The 16,486-nt window shown below is 41.1% G+C and overlaps 1 protein-coding gene across 15 annotated transcripts in view; it reads right to left on the bottom strand.

The window, feature by feature from the left end:
* RABGAP1 (RAB GTPase activating protein 1) overlaps window positions 1–16,486 on the bottom strand; it is a 204,403-nt gene that overhangs the window by 17,515 nt on the left and 170,402 nt on the right. For 14 of the 15 annotated variants that reach the window (XR_002823991.1, XM_023730701.1, XM_023730709.1 and 11 more), the window contains 3 exons: window positions 7,177–7,269; window positions 6,642–6,752; window positions 687–791 (listed from right to left, as the gene is read on the bottom strand). Coding sequence is in view for 14 of the 15 variants with exons in the window: in XM_023730701.1 (XP_023586469.1) it covers window positions 687–791; window positions 6,642–6,752; window positions 7,177–7,269 (309 nt within the window). In the remaining variant the exon portion in view is untranslated. Of the gene's footprint in view, window positions 1–686; window positions 2,816–6,641; window positions 6,753–7,176; window positions 7,270–16,486 lie in introns of those variants that run through there. The other variant, XM_023730713.1, reaches the window with a different exon arrangement.

Here is a 16,486-nt window from a genome sequence, read left to right as displayed (position 1 = left end):
TACAGACTGGACTTTTGCTGAAATTCCTCCCTGCCAGTACAATCTACCCTATGAACCTTGGTGAAGGAGGTAGCCCAAACCAAACAGATCAGACAGCTAATGAGAGGGCTGTAATTTTTTCAGCACCTCAGAGTTTATCTACAAAGTGCTTTGTCATCCCTTACCCCAGGCAGTCCTGACAGACCCTGGAAGGTGTTACCGTGACGAAGAACCATGGGTGGGAGAGGGGAAAAGAGCCTTGCTCCAGAGTGTACAGTACCCAAAGCTCTTCCTATGGCTGCACGTCTGTGCCCCAGTGGCTGTGAAGAGCTGGCTCAGAGTAAGACTTCCAGAGTTTGCTCTATGGAGGAGACATCAAGCGGCCAGTAGGGGAAGAGCCGGTCATTCATTACATGATGTCTGCTTTCCTTCTGCAGAAATGCTAACCCTCTTCTTTGTTACACTCAGAGCAGAATTTCTTCTGCTCCAATGAAGGATGAGCTTTGACCCACTGTCTCCTCCTGGGCTTTAATTATAAGGACATTATGCTTTATATACAGTAAATAAAAAGGGCCTTTGGAGAGAAACTGAAGCCACCTGTCTCTGAGTTTTCCAGTGCCAACAGGAAGCCACTAGCTGAACTCCCAACTCTCGAGCATTGGCAAGACACAGAGGAATGTGAAAGAGGGGGATAAAGTTCCCCTCACCTGAGCAGACTCTTCTTCCAGCCGTCTTTTCTCTTCTTCTGCATCAATCAATTTCTGTTTGGTCATAAGCAGCTCCTTATTGAGTGCATCTGCCTTTTCCTCAGCCTGAAACACATATATTTTAGCTATGCTGTCACAGAACAAGAATTGAGAATTGGAAGGGGTCTAAATTACCTAGCACAATCCCATTTTAAGATGATGGGGAGACTGTAATCTGGAGAGGGGAAATGATATGCTCAAGGTCACAGAGCGAGTTCATATCAAAACTGAGACTAGACTCGTGCACAAGCGTCTGGCCCAGTCTCTTGCACAGAGGTCGTGCAAGGCAGTGGTTAGGAGTTCAGTCTTTGGCATCAGACAGCCTGGGTTCAACTCTCATCATCCACTAACCACATGCCACCTGGACAAGTCACTGAGAACCTCTCTGAGCTTCAGGCTCTACATCTGAGCAATAAGGCATGAACAGCACTCAGTACAGTACCTGGCATACAGTAAACAGTGTAGCTGTTTAAAAGGTAGCTGTCATTATTATTAATAGTAATAATAAACTCTGGTTTTCTTCCTCTAAACTCCCAGTTTTTCCTCTGCTTCAACCAAGTTTTGCATTTCATTCTTGTCGTCACCTAATAAAGGAGGCTGCCCCTTTCCTGGCACTCTCTTTGTTATCTTAAATGGTCATCCCCCACTCCAGTCTTTTTCTAAAGCATGAAAAGATCTGCTGGGCAGATCTGTGGCTTCTAGCTGACAATGATGTATACCTATGCCTCACATAAGCATTCCTAATATTGGATATTCCAAGGTTAACTGAAGAATGAGTACCACGTTAGAGGGCAGTCAAGGAAATGGGGCAGAACCTCGTAGGCACACAGCACCAGGTAGAGGGTCTTTGCCAGCCTCCTTATAAACAACCTTCTTGGTGGCGGATGGTGGTTCCCCTGAAATTAAACAGCGTTTCTGATATCACCTAGCTAAAGTGGTGTAGCTGAGCCCCTGTACCTTCCACTACTCTAGACTTCCTCTCATGTTATCTTCTTTTGGGCGAACAGGTTCCAGAGGGCTGGGGCCTCCAAAGGGGAACTGAGAAAGTCATGATATGTAAACTCAGAAGGCCACTGATTACTGGAAAACCTCAGTTGGATGTAATTGAATGGGGTCCTAGCCTTTCTTATCATCTCCTCCTCTAGCTCGAACCCAAGAAACAATCAAAAAGGAAACGGAAGATAAACAACAGTGGAAATAACTAGTAAGGAGAAAGGAGTCCTGTTAAGGACTTTGCTTTATTTTATATTGCTAGAACAACCTATTATCCGTCTCTTGGACTTAGTTAACATCTTCTGAGCACTGCTTTGGAGCACATGCCACGTGCTTATCTTCTCTCATTTAATCTCACCACCACCATGATAGATAATGGTTATATTAACACTGATTATAAGAGGTTTGAAGGAGTCAGGTCATGAACCTGGGTCTTCTGAGTCAAGAGTCTATCCTTTTACCACAACCCCAATTTCCCTGCCCACCCTGACTCCCCAAATTATAAAGAAGGGGGGTTTCTGTCCTTTCTGGGAAGGGAAGTGATTTCCCCACACTCTCACAACGCATATAGCAGAGCTGGAATTTAAAACCAGGCTGCCTGACACTGAGCCCAGCATTTGTGCCACAACTCCAAGAGCTGACTCTCAATGTTGTGCCAATGGGAAGTTGCACAGAAAACTACTAGACTGATCCAACCAGGGTCCTCTAAAGGTATTACACTCACTCCACAGTCATTCTACATAAGCATATGAGGAGACAACATCTGGTGATAATAAATATAAATCCAGACTTCCACTTCCAATCATGAAGCAGTACTAGGGACCAGACTTACCCTCCTGCCGTAAACAGAAAACTGGACAAAATATATGAAACAACTGTTTCATACATTGAAAACAGTAAGTGCAGGACTGTGGTTCCTCAGAGAAAGAAAACAAACAATATGAGTCCTACTACCACCCTGGCTTTCTGCTGAAGTACTTTCTGGACCAAGGAACAGGGTGAGGGGCTCTAAGCAGAGCACGGAGGTGTCAAATGGTTAAGGAGGCAGAGTCTGGAAGTCAGAGAGGCTGAGGTGGCTTGGAAGTTGCAGGGCAGAGCTAATAAGGCAATAAAGATAAAAATGAAATCATGAAAATACCCAATTAAACCAAAAGAAGGGAGAGAAAGACAGTAAAAAGGGAACAAGAAACAAAAAGGACAGACAGAAAATAGCAAGGTGGTAGACTTAAATCCAGTCATATAAATAATTACATTATTTGTAATTGGTAAACATTCCAGTTAAAGGCAGAGACTGTCAGACTGAATAGAAAAGCTGGCTACAAAAACTCATCTTAAATATAAAAGCACATATATGTTACAAGTAAAAGGATGGAACGATGTACCATGTAATCACTAATTTTAAAAAAGGTGAAGTGGCTATATTAATATCAGACAAAGTGTATTTCTAAACAAGGACCATTATCAGGGACAAAGAAGGACATTTTATAAGATAAAAAAGTCACTCCATTAAGAAGGCATAACAATCTTACATACAGAAATTCAAAATACATGCAACAAAAACTGACATAACTAAAAGGAGAAACAGGTAAGTGTAGAATTAGATTTGGAGACTTCCACACTGGTCAGTCAGTGATAGAACACACAGAGGGAAAATCAGTAAGTCACTGGAAGACTTGAACAACACTATCCACCAACTGGACCTAGCTGACATTTATAAAACACTCTCCTCACAACAAAATAGATATACTTGTCAAGTGCCCAAACAGACCTTATGGTAGGCCATAAAATAAGTATCAAGATATTTTAAAAGGGTTAAAATCAGAAAGGATATGTTCTCTGATCACAATGGAATTAAATTAGAAATCAACAACAGAAGAATTTCTGGGAAAAATCCCTTATATTTGGAAATTAAACATCATAACGCCTAATTAACTCACAGGTCAAAGATGAAATCACAAGAACTGAATGAAATTAAAAACACAACATATCAAAATTTGTGGGATGTGGCTGAAGTACTGATTTACAACTTTAAATGCTTATTTTAGAAAAGAAGAAAGGTCTAAAATCAATTATTTAAGCTTCCTTTTTAAAAAGCTAGAAAAGGAAGAGCAAATTAAACCCAAAGACAGTAGAAGGAAATAATAAAAAGCAGAAAGCAATAAAACAGAAAACAAAGAACAGAGAAAATCAATGAAACCAAAAGGTGGTTTTTGAAAAGATCAATACAACTGATAAATTTCTGTCTAGATTGATTAAGGAAAAAAGTGGAGAAAACAAAACAAAATAAAACAAAAAACCAACCCACGAATTATCCATACCAGAAATGAAAGCAGGGGCATCTCTACAGATCCTATAAACATTAAAAGTATTTAAGGAAATATGAACAACTTTATGCCAATTCACTTGACAACCAAGATGAAATGGATAAATTACTTGAAAAACATGGATTATAAAAACGGACACATAAGGAATTGGAAACTTTGAATAGTCCCGTATCTATGAAAGAAATTGAATTCATAATTAAATAATTTAGTGCAAAGAAAATTCCAGGCCCAGAGATGGCTTCACTGGTGAATTAAATCAAAGACTTAATCAAGAAACAATACCAATCCTACACAAACTCTTTAATAGGAGGGAACACTTCCCAGGTCATTTTATGAGCTCAGCATTACTCTGATATCAAAACCAAAGACATCAAAGAAATCTGCCACGGACCACCTGTGTGACCCGTGTAAGATATTTAACCTCTTTTTACCTCAATTTCCTCAACAGTAAAAAGGGAATCATAATTATATCCTGTACATAACTGAGGTTGTTTTGAGGATTTGATAATATATGCAAAGCACATAGTTACTAGCACTTGGTAAGTACTCAAGAAACATTAGCTATTATGTGTCAGGAATCACTGGTTCTCCTCTACTCATGTTTCTGATGTAGTTATGACATCAATTCATAGCTTCCTGTTCCATATTTACTAAGGAGACAGTGTGGCTTCGTAGAACAAGCCTGGGCATTCCAGTCAGATGGGCCTGGGCTAGATTCTGGCTCTGCTGCTTTCTGGGTGCCTTCACCCCTCTGAGCCTCTACTTTCCTGACTTGTTAAAACAATTTTCATCCATAAATAGGGCTCATGCTACTTTCCTTACAAGGCTGAAGTAAGAATAAGAGACAGTGGAGTTTATTAAAGTGCTTATTATAGTGCATGGCATACAGATCATAATAAACGGGAGTTCATAATATTATTATTTCTCACCTCTGATACCAGGAATGTAACCTAGTTCTTTGACTACTATGTCAAGAAGTCTACGATCTACCTTAAACTAGCGGGACATTAATGTTATTATTGGGCCTGTCAGACTACAAAAATGTAACAGTTCAAACTGAAATCCACCTGGAATTTTAGTCTAAGCTGCCTCTTATGATAACTGCATCACAGAACACAAAGACTCTGCTTTTTTTCTTCCTTTTTGCATGATCCACGGTTGTTATGAGGGCCATCTTAGGCATACACCTCTGGCCTTGCTTCAGTAGTCCCTGCTTGGTGTCCACTCCACTCCTTCCACTTACTAGGAAGAAATGCCTGAACAGTGAGGGAATGCCCCATAAAGTGCTTCTACAAAGAGAGACAGGATATGCTGGGAATTAGCACCAGAGGGAGGAAACTCAAACCTCATGAACAGACTGCAGTTAAGCCCAAATTCGGTGAGATCTCTAGGTTTCGGTCACTGAGGGCTAATGACCTTCAAACATGTTTCCTGCAAAAACTGGAGGAAGGTACCTTCCCAGTTACATGCAGCTATCTGTAGCTGACAATCAGAGGGACACAGAGGGAATTTAACACTGTCTGTGCCTGATTTTTTTCGGTAGTGTGTTTCATATAATCAAATCATGTAATTCTCACTATTACTCTGTGAACACAGCTATTATTCTGCCTCCCCAGAATTTACAGGGTGTCCAAGGTGGGCTTGAAAGTAGAGTAGCTGGTATTAGAACTCAGGTCTGTCCAACATTTTCTACTTCATTACCTAATTTCTAAAAACAATAAGAATAGCAAATACTACCATCTCTTTCTCTTTTTATCTGATATGTGAACCACTTTGAGAATCTTATGAAAGCACTGATTTTCTACCCAAAGAACTGCATTAGTGTACCAATTTTTCAAGACCTCCTGAAGTCACGGACCCTATGGGATTTGAAGAATCATGTAAGTCCTCTTTACACCCTGAAGAGCCTGAGCCTATCCCTAGAACCTTAGGAAACCAGTGAGCAGAAAAGCAATCTTAGAAGGCTAGTAGGAGAATCTTAATTAGGGGCTGCCAAACTAAGGCCCATGGGCCAAATCTGGCCCACCACCTATTTTTGTAAATAAAGTTTTACTGCAACACCTTTGACCTAAATCATAAATGAGAGATTACACTTCTTCTAAGGGAAGCCAGCAGTAAAGAAAATGGACAAGCACCCTGCCAGGAAAGCCATCATCTCAAAATTCTTAAGAGAAGCAAAGAAAAACAGAACATTTGCTAACAGAAACTACTAATAGAATTGCAAGTTGCCAGGGCACTGAGCTGCACTGCAACCGGCAATGCTTATTCAATAGGCACACAGTATGCAGGGTAACAAAATCTTTCTTGTTTTAGGAAGCCTCTGTTAAGCATAAAAATTAGCCAAAAGGTCTCTTAATCAAACGTTTGGGAAAGGAGTCAAAGACTGTGTGCACAGTAAGAGAAGGCTGTGGTGAGAAGGGCTTAATTTTAAAGACATTATCAAGAATCCCGGAATGAAAGGCTGATACAAGTTGTAACACAAGAGAGAAACTTCGTAAAGTAACTAGCTACAACAACCATCACTAAAATTCCAGAATTTCATTTGATTAAGAGAGAAATAAAGTGTTTCAATATGATCTTTCAGACTGGTTAGACTTACATTATCCAGGTCCTTTCGCAGTGCAATTTTGCTGGTCACCAGCTCATGGGCTAAATCATCGTTTTCTTGTTCCAACCTCATGTTAGCTTCCTGCAGACGTCTATTCTCCCGCTGAAGGGTAGAAAGGAACCAGTTACAGACACATAAAAATCAGACTGAATTGTCATTTTCTCAGGACTAAACTTCAAAACTAATTTCTGAGCTCTACAGAAATACTGGAGTATGTGGCTGGACCTGGTGAGTTTCCGATCAACAATTACTTATTTTCTATTCTTCAATAAAGAAATACTTAACTGATTCAAGTGACCCTGTCAAGCAGCTATTTCTTATTAATGATGATGAAAGGCCACTGAACTGCAACAAACGAGGCAGCTGGTTTAAAACAAAACAGATCTTGCTTTCTCATTTGCAAACTCAAAGTGAAACTTGAACAGTGGAACTGAGTTTTGAAAGGTGCTTGATAAAGCTAGTTACAGGCATGATTACAGGACGGGCTGAAAGCTTCTCACATCATCCAGACCGTAAGCAAACAAACCTCAAATCGCTCTATGGGGTCTTCCTGTTGGGCCTGCTGTTCTCTCATGGTGTGATATTCTTTTTCATATTTTTTCAACTTCTTCTGACCAATCTGTAGGACAAACCACAGTACAAATTAAAAGGTATCAAAAAGTAGTGGGTGCTTCAGGGCCTGCACTGAAGACCAATACCTCTGCTGACCTGGGCTTCCCCAGTCACAATGAAAGTAGTGTTTCCTCTTTTTGGAGGGCAATCAGTGGGGCACAAGCCCATGATCCAAATTCTAACTCAGTGACTATCGTTGTCCAGGGTCATGTTGGGGATCTTTGGTTCCTAAGATTTTTACTGATAGCATTAGAATGAGTACCCCACTGATGGCCCCTGCCATCTGAGTTCTAGGTCCTACTAGTCAATAATTAACTATCATTTTATTTAGCACATACTAAAGCACTACTAAGTACTTTAAATCTGTGACCTCATAGTGCCTCTACAAGGTATACTATTATCATCCTCATTTTACAGGCAAGTTAACTGAGGTAAAAAGAAGTTATACAACTTGCCCAAGGCCACTCAATTAGGGACCGGCAGATCTGGGATTTGAGCCCAGGCAGTTGACTCTATCCTCAGTCTAAGCTTGTAGTCACTTCACTAGTCTACCACCTTTATCACCTGTCCTCTCTACTAGTTCCTGTGATGCTTTCAAATAGGCACAATTCTCTCTGCCCTTAAAAACACAGCTATCTGACCACTTAACTACCCTTTGGCCCCATCAAACTACTATCCTCTTTCTCTCAAGCTGTCTCCTACCAACCATTACAAATCTCTGGCCTATACTTCTCACCTCCACTGCTTCATGGCCCCTCTCTCAGTCTCTCCAGATCAGGCTTTTGCCCTGATTACAGAAAGTACTCTCTTGAAGGTCACCAGTGATTTCTTTTTCACTCCATCAGTGGTCCTACCTCTCCTAACTAGACCTCAAAACTCCTTGATTTTCATGCTTCAACATGACCAATCCACTTCTCTTCCTTCTAGGAAATTTCTTCCCTCCTTTATTCTCTTGACTCTCCTTCCACCTAACAGATTCCCCACCCCCGTCTTTTACGGGCTGACTCCTTACTGTTCTTTAATCTAAACCATAACCTAGGGCATCCCTTCAAAATACAATCTTAGTCTTTTCTTTGATTCCTTCTTCCTTACTACTAGCTGATTCCCTGTGGTGTTTTTAAAATTACTTTAAAAAAAATTATGAGATATAACAAATAGAAAAGAGATAGAACAGCTAAGTGCAACTTAAAGAACAATTCTAAAGCTAACACCCTGCTCATCCATTCTCAGAGCTTCAGTTATGAACACTACGCTGCAACCTCACAAACCTTTTAGTCCTCCGTTCCAGGTAACTAGGGCTCTCAGAGCGAGTCTGGTCCATCTTCCTTACTTTATAGATGAAGAAACTGAGATAGGCCCAGATTTGCAGTGTGTTGGCATCCGTGCCTCCAATTCCCTGTCCCCATATTCCCTTTTCCATCTTCCTTGAGCTGCCTGATATACCTCTCCTACTGACTGGGGACACCTCCCCTAGTTGGGGTATTTACATGCCTGCTTCAACTGGAGCTCTATTACTGGAGTCTGGCTGCTGCCCAAGGGGAGGCAGCCAGGAGAGTAACACTCTGCCCTAGCTGGAGTCTATAGAAAGATGCCCATTAAACACTTGGGGTGAGGCCACAAGCTGGAGAGCCAGGCCTTTTTTAAACTCAAATCTGCGGTTTAAGGCCAATGCTGGGGTAAACTTTTACTGTGCACCTAAGTGATTCACAAAGAAAGCGCCTAAATAAAACGTGTTTGATCAATAAATTTATAAACAATTCTAACAGATCAATAATAGAGGAAGTGAAAATAAATGAGGCTTGTGAGCAGCAAACACCTCCTCTCAGGGCTCTTTGCTATTAGTCTTGGTAAGTGACGAGAGAGGGCAGTGGGCATGAAGCTCCCGTTAGTGTTTTCCAAAAAAAACAAAAAGACACAAAATCCTAAAAAACATTTTGCCAAATCTGCAGGATTCTTCAACTTTTCATTGTTATTCTAGGGTAGGGAAGAATTAACGTTTTTCCCCTAGCTCCTCCCCTATAAACATGTATTTTAAAAGGCTGATTATAATTTCTTCTACATTTCATTATCCCTTACTATAACTGCCTCATACCCTCTGCAAAAGGGTTGATTTTGCAAAACGCTCTTTTGCAAAAGGGAGCTCAGCCCTATAACAGTGGTAGGTACCTGGTAAAACCCTACAGGGTAGTTCTACTCTGTCCTATAGGGTCACTATGAGTGGAATCGACTCAACGGCAGCAAGTTTCATACATGCTATCTCATTTGGTTCTGCACTGAACATGAATTTTTTTTTTTATAGTTTTACAGTTAATAAAAACACAATAAATGCTGTTTAAAAATAATTCTCGTAATTATTCTGGGCCTCTTTGGGCAAAAGACAGCTCTGCAAATTCCTCTAGATGACGGTCTCCATTGAGCTTCTGAATCAATCCTCAGGGCCCACCTCTCAGGACTGGAGAAGACACAGCTCCCCGTCCTCTGCAGAGCCTGCAATCCCAGAGTTCTGACTGACTCCACCAGCTTAATGCCATCTCCCTGCACCTCAGCCTCACCTGTTCCCGCATCCTCCATCTTTCTTTCATTCCCTTCTGTAAGCCCCCACAACACAAAATAAATATACACAGCCCTGCTTATAATGGATTCACAGCTGATCCTGACTTTTGGAGCATGGATATCTGCATATCAGAGCCAACTAGTTCAGGCTGCCTCTGAAGCACAGAGCCCAGGAAGAAGATTGATGCCTGATACCTGGATGGGGACCAGGAGAGGCCAGCAACAAAAGCAATAATTCAAACCTCCTTATGAGGATGCATGCTGGGGACACCAGCACCTCTCAGCCTGCCTGTCATATTACTGATGTCTTCTCCAGGCCAGAACTATGCCTTACTTATCATTATGCTCTGCCCATACCCACAGGGAGTGCCCGGGAATGCTTGATAATTAATGAGAAAAGACTCTTTCATCCCTGCACTAACCTTTCTTCTGAATGGAAAATGACAACCAAAGTGGACATATAATGGAAGCCTATTCCCTTTGCCTGAACAACCCACACCTGGTTAACTCCCATTAAAAATCTTTCGGATTAGAGCTCTGACATCACTTCTTTAGAGCCTCCTTCTCTGACACCGCTCACCCCCAATTAGGCCAAGTATTTCTGTTACATACTTTCATAGTATCAAGTCTTTGTCCTCCATGGCACCTATCCAAGTTTACAATTATTTATTTATGTGCTTACTTGTCTTTCCACTTGGAAAGAGGCCAAAGGCCACATCTGTTTTGCCTACCACTGTATCTCCAGTGCCTAGCATACCTGGAACATATTCAGGACTCAATATGCAGATATGGAACAAACGAAAGCTGAAGGCCTTCCCTTTAATCTAATAAGGATGCAGTAGAAGCATTTATCTATCTAACCATTGAGTACTACTATGCACAGTGTTCTTTGCTAAGATTAGAGACACAAACGTACACAGATCACAGAATGCAAACTCCACAAGGATACGGGCTCATTCACTGTGAAATTCCTAATGCCTGGCACCCAGTAAGCATGAAAATACTTAACAAATGGAGACATACCCCACTCTCAGAAGTCCAGGGTTCATTTTGTCTCTCTCTGCCTTATATGAGTATTATTTTAATTGAATTCAGGAAGCAGGGGAATCTATGGAATCAGCCCCAGAGCTCTGAATCACACTCACTGTTAGCTGACTTGTATCAGAAGGCTACTGGAAATCACAGCCTCATACAGAGGTATTACTGCCCTCAGAAGAAGATTAAATTTCAAATTTAATCTTCATTCTGTTTAAATGTGCTTTCTGGGGTGGGGGGGGGGGGGAAGAGGTAGGTATAATTTCCTGGGATTATACTTGGGAAATTAAGACTGGGTCTATAATTTAGAAAAAATCCATTTTATACCCTCTACTGCAATTAGCACAGTGGTTCTTTACACGGTTAGGGACAGCACTACCATGAGAGTCTCCTGAGAGCCACAGCTCCCCACCATAAAAGTGCACAGAAGGTAACCACCCTCGCCCCCCATAAAAGTACACAGAAGGTAACCACCCTCACCCCCCATAGAAGTGCACAGAAGGTAACTACCCTCACCCACCATAAAACTTTCTACATACAATTTCAGAGGCTTCATGGGCCCCCAGAGGCCCATCCATGGTCCCAGGTTAAGAAACACTGAATTAAAGCAGAAACTGGAGATTTGGAACATGCTAGTTTGATATTTTCATAGAAACATGAATTTGTCCAAAACACCTCCCCTTTGGTCGCTCATCATTAATATGGCACAGGAAATGGACAATGCTATCTCTTAAAATACGTGCCACCTGCCCTGAGGAAGCTACTCTCTGACTAGCCTCCAGAACAGGCAGTGATGTCATGGCCATGCAAGAGGAGAAGGAGTGTTGCTGCTGACTCCAGCAGGAAGGAGGTGGTACAGCCTGCTAACTAAGAGCTTGGGCTCTGCAACAGGACAGACCAAGGCTTGCGTCCTGGCTCTACCAATGACTGACTTTATCTGTGACCATGGGAAAGCTGCCTAATCTCTCTAAGCCTCAGCTTCCTCATCTGTAAAAATCCTAACAGTCTTTAGGTGAAATATTTTTATGAGGATCAACTGATACAAAATATAAAGTGTTTGGCAGAGCACCTGGCACACAGTAAGGTCTTTTCAATAAATGCTAGCCATTACTTGTTGTCATTATTACCTGGCATTCTGACCTAGATCAGAGACAGAGCTATCTTCTGAACATGGGCTGCAAACAATAAGTCATTTAAACAAAATCCATTTAAGACTGAAGAGAATGAAATAAGCTGCCCTTTGGAAGAGAAACTGATTTCCAAGTTTGGTTTAAGAAACTGTTGCAAAGGTCTGAATCCCTGGTGGGCTGGAGTCACAGGGGTCCAGAGAAGGTGGGAGGTTGAATGTTAGTAGTTGTGCATGGTCAGTTGGGCAAGTTTGATGTGTGTTGTGTGGGTGGGCAGTGGGGAACAGGACGCAAGCAAATTCTGATCCCCAAAGTCCTCACTGCTTCGTGTGGTAGGGCAAACAGAAAGCTACATAAATAAATAAATCTGAGACAAATCTATCTTCTTTTTAAGACTATAAATTGTTTGGGGCAAGGATTTTGCATTTCAGTTACTGGTTAAAAGAACCTAAGATTTATACAAGGCTTTCTAGTTAACAAAGTGCTTCTATACCTACTAACTTATTTAATCCTCAAAAAAACTTACTGAGATGGGTATAAGAAGAGGGAATAGCACCCTCATTTTACTGATGAGGAATCAAGACCTAGATAGGTAAAGCGACCTGTCCAAAGTCAAACGGTCAGTCTGTTAAGTGGCAACGCCTGCAGAACACCACAAACTTACGGTGACTTTTGTTTCTTATTCATCTCTGTAGCATGCTCAGTACTGAGCACAGTTCTTGGCACATAAGAAAATCTATCAATGCTGACATGAACTGACTAGAGGAAAGTACTCTAGACACCTGGGCAGAGGAGGTCAGAAGAGGGCTGGTCAAAAGAGCACAGGTGTTTGAGGGATGATCATCATCATACAAAGAGCAGCAGTGACTTCAGGTAAAGGCATCATCTGATTTCTCTCTCACTATAACCTGCTGTGCTAATCTACACTGGGTCAAACAGCAGAGGCAGAGCCAGGATCAGAGCCAAGGTCTGTGGGATTCCAAGGCCTGCACTCTAAACCCCTTGAAAAAAATAAACTTTCTATTTAATTGTAAGCTTTTTTATTTAATTTGTTCCAAGAGATCAGACTCAAACTCCTTCAAAGATCACTAGATAGAATCTGGCACCCTGGGTCTACCACCGGAGTAGTTTTCTATAACGCAACAAGCAAATTAGCAGCAGAGGACCCGAACAGGTAAGGACCAAGAGAGACCGATTTATTAAAATAAGAAGGTAGTGTCCATTGTTGCCCTTACAGCAACTGGCAAAATTTAGGGTCTATTACAGAGAAAAAGAGTACCCACTCAGAAGTTTCCCCATGGAATCCAATTTTAAAAGATAGTAACAAGCAAAGAAATAAAACTACAGTGTAGAGGGAGCAAGTTTTCAACTCTGACATACAGACTGAGTTACCTTATTGTTACATGACAAACATCACCAAAAATGGACCAATATAAGTGTCTCTTGTCCCACTCATTCAATCCTTCATTTATAGTAAAGCACAATGACTATAAGCATTGACTGTAGAGTTCGAAACCCCTGGGACTGAATCCCAGGCTCCACTAACACCCATTACTTCACTCCTCTAAGCTTCAGTATACACATCCGTTAAATGACCTCATATGGTCACTGTGAGGATTAATTCACTATATCAGGCACTATTCAAGATTCTGTCAAAAAAAAAAAAAAAGTCCAGTGAAGTCACTGCCCTTGTAGAGCTTAAAATCATAACACACACTGACTACATAAACGATTTGAACAGGGAATAAAGATAGTGGTGTTTCTAGCTCACAAATAAAAATATCCCCTGAGGGCAAAAAGAGTTTTCTGCTTCTCTAAATAGCAAATGTTTAGGATTACATTAATTTGGAGATATTAGTATTTGGTTTTAGTAATAATATATTTTCTTACAGGCAGTTTGAAGTCTGGCACATTGACTTTATGCTTGAAATAACGAATTTACGCTTGAAATAACAAATGCCAATGCAGCTAATGGTTCAGAAATTACATTTCACCGTAGGTACAATTCTACAGCAAGAGTAAAGTTAAAGTCTTCAGGTAAACACTTGGTTCTAAAAAAAACTCACTGAGCCATCTCTTTCTGCTGCTTCTAAACTAGCCTCACATATGTATAGACATAAAGAAACAAACTGTTGCTCTCATATATTTCTTGAATAATAAAAAGACCTAGGAATTTTTTCCCCTCTAAAGACAATGTATGGTAAATTTAGGAGTATGGAAGTGTTTTAGAGCCCCCAGGACCATTCACGACCTCCCGGAACAATCTATCCAAAGTAGAACTCCTTTTAGAACTTACATCAAAATTGGAGAAAAATTTTTCTATCACAGGGCACTGATCCATCAAGGGGGAGGAATTCAGTGGATAGCTGAACGAGTTTTGATGTATGTTGCTTAACTGTAGACTGTCAGCAGGGAATGTAAAACTTAAAGAATAAATAAAATATTTCAGTGACATAATAAACTCACTTTAAGGAGAAAGAGGGAAAAGGGCCTGGAAAGAGAGAGAAGCAAACAGGCAGGTAAGGACAGACACAGAGAAAGATACATAGAGAAGAAGACTCATGGGCAGAGAGGAATACAGACTTTTTTGAGCAGCACACCCATCTTGTGGCCATTTCAGGTACTGCCACACCAAACGTAATTCTTGTTACACTTTTGCAATGAGAGGAGGCAGTGGAGTATACAGAGCACCAGGAATATGGACAAAGAAGGCCAGGTTCCACCAGAGCCCTTGTCATTGCCCTGCCAGGTCTTCTTGGGTGAGATACCTCTATAAGCCTCAGTTTCCACATTTGATTTGCCCTACCTACCTCACAGAGTACTGCAGGGAAGAAATGAGATGCTTGTAAGAGCTATACAAATATTGGACACTACAACAGTATCATAATGTTAAAACACTACAACAACAGAAATACGTAAATCTGTTACCCGGACTAGCATGTAAGGTAAACTATTCTCAATTCTCACCTTAGTCAGGAAGTACATCTGAGTGAACCGAGCCATGATTTAAAAAAAACAAATGGAATGGGATTTAAATGAGTTGTGGAATCAACGTTTCCTTTATACATTCTACACCAAAAAGTTCGAAATCTAGTTTCCAAACCACTCACCTAGCAGGAACCCACTTTTCTACGTCTGAAGGAGGCTCCGGAGCCACAGATCATCATGTACACCCCCTATGGTGACTGATGTACCTATAGCTCATGTGGTCCACAGAATGCAGGGCTCATGATTGAGCTTGCCAATGATTTTTTATTTTTCAGCTGGCAAATCAGCACTGTGACTGAGGTTCTCTGCCAGTAACTGGCTCAACTATCATCTATATCTCCACTAATATTCTTGAATATTAAGTATAGCTGCCAGAGTACAACCACCAGTAATCGTTGCTAACACCATATTTCACCTTTTAGCAGAAAATCTCATTCTCTCATGTCCTGGTGAATCTGTAGGCTTTCCATACTGTAAGTCAATTTCAAGAAAAATTACTATCTTTCTCACCCAAAATCAGGTGTAAATAGGGAGAATCATCCAAGGTGTACCCAATCATATGTAAGCACAAAATACGTGCTGTGTAGACATGCTGAAGGCAGCCTTGTCTGCCTGATCTCATGGAAAGCACAGGCAAAAAAAAAAAAAGACATTAGACACCTCCCTCATCTAGACTATGGAAATAAAGGATCCATATACAGTATTATTAAAGTTTTTCAAGCTAATGAAAACTCAAAAGGTAAAAACCTTCTGCTTAAAACTATTTTTAAGTCTTTCCTATATCTGTTAACTCATCTTTGTAAAATAGTAGAAACTCAACAGCATATTCATTCATTCACTCATTCAACTAATATTTATATGCCAGATCCTGTTCTAGGTGCTGGGGATTCAGCAGTGAACAAAAGAGATAAAGTCCCTTCTCTTGAAGAGCTTTCCTTCCAGTGGAAGGGAGACATACAATAATCAAACAGATAATGTCAGGTAGTGGTAAGTGAAATGAGGAAAAATAAGACAGAGTAAGGAGAAAGAGTGTAAAAGGTTAGGGGAGCTGCTACTTTAGAAAGTGTAATTAAAGAAGGCTTCTCTGATGGTATGACATTTGAGTGGATGCCTGAATGAGGTGACTGTGAAGCTATGCAGACATCTAGGAGAGCATTATGGGCAGAGAAACCAGCCAGTGCAAAGGCTCGAGGGGGGTGAGCATGCTTGGCACCTCTGAGAACAGTAGGGAGGGCAGGGTGTCTGAAGTGGAAAGAGAAAGGCGGAAGAGTAGTAGGAGATGGAATCAGAGAGGCAGCCAGGGGCCAAATTGTGCAAGGCCTTGTAAGCCTTGGCAAGAATTTGAGTTTAATTCTGAGATAAGAAGCCATTAGAGAGTTTTAAGCAAGGGAGAGATGGGATCAAGAATACCCTGGGAATGGGACCACTGAGGAAACAGTCAGGAAGCTACTGGGATAATCCAGAAGAGAAATGACAATGGTGGTTATACTAGGGTATTACTGATGAAGATGGCAAGAAGTG

Source organism: Trichechus manatus, unplaced genomic scaffold (assembly GCF_000243295.1).
Source record: "Trichechus manatus latirostris isolate Lorelei unplaced genomic scaffold, TriManLat1.0 scaffold00038, whole genome shotgun sequence".
Lineage (NCBI taxonomy): Eukaryota > Metazoa > Chordata > Mammalia > Sirenia > Trichechidae > Trichechus > Trichechus manatus.
The sequence above is the reverse complement of the archived record's forward strand: the minus strand, read 5'-3'. Positions and strand labels throughout refer to the sequence as shown.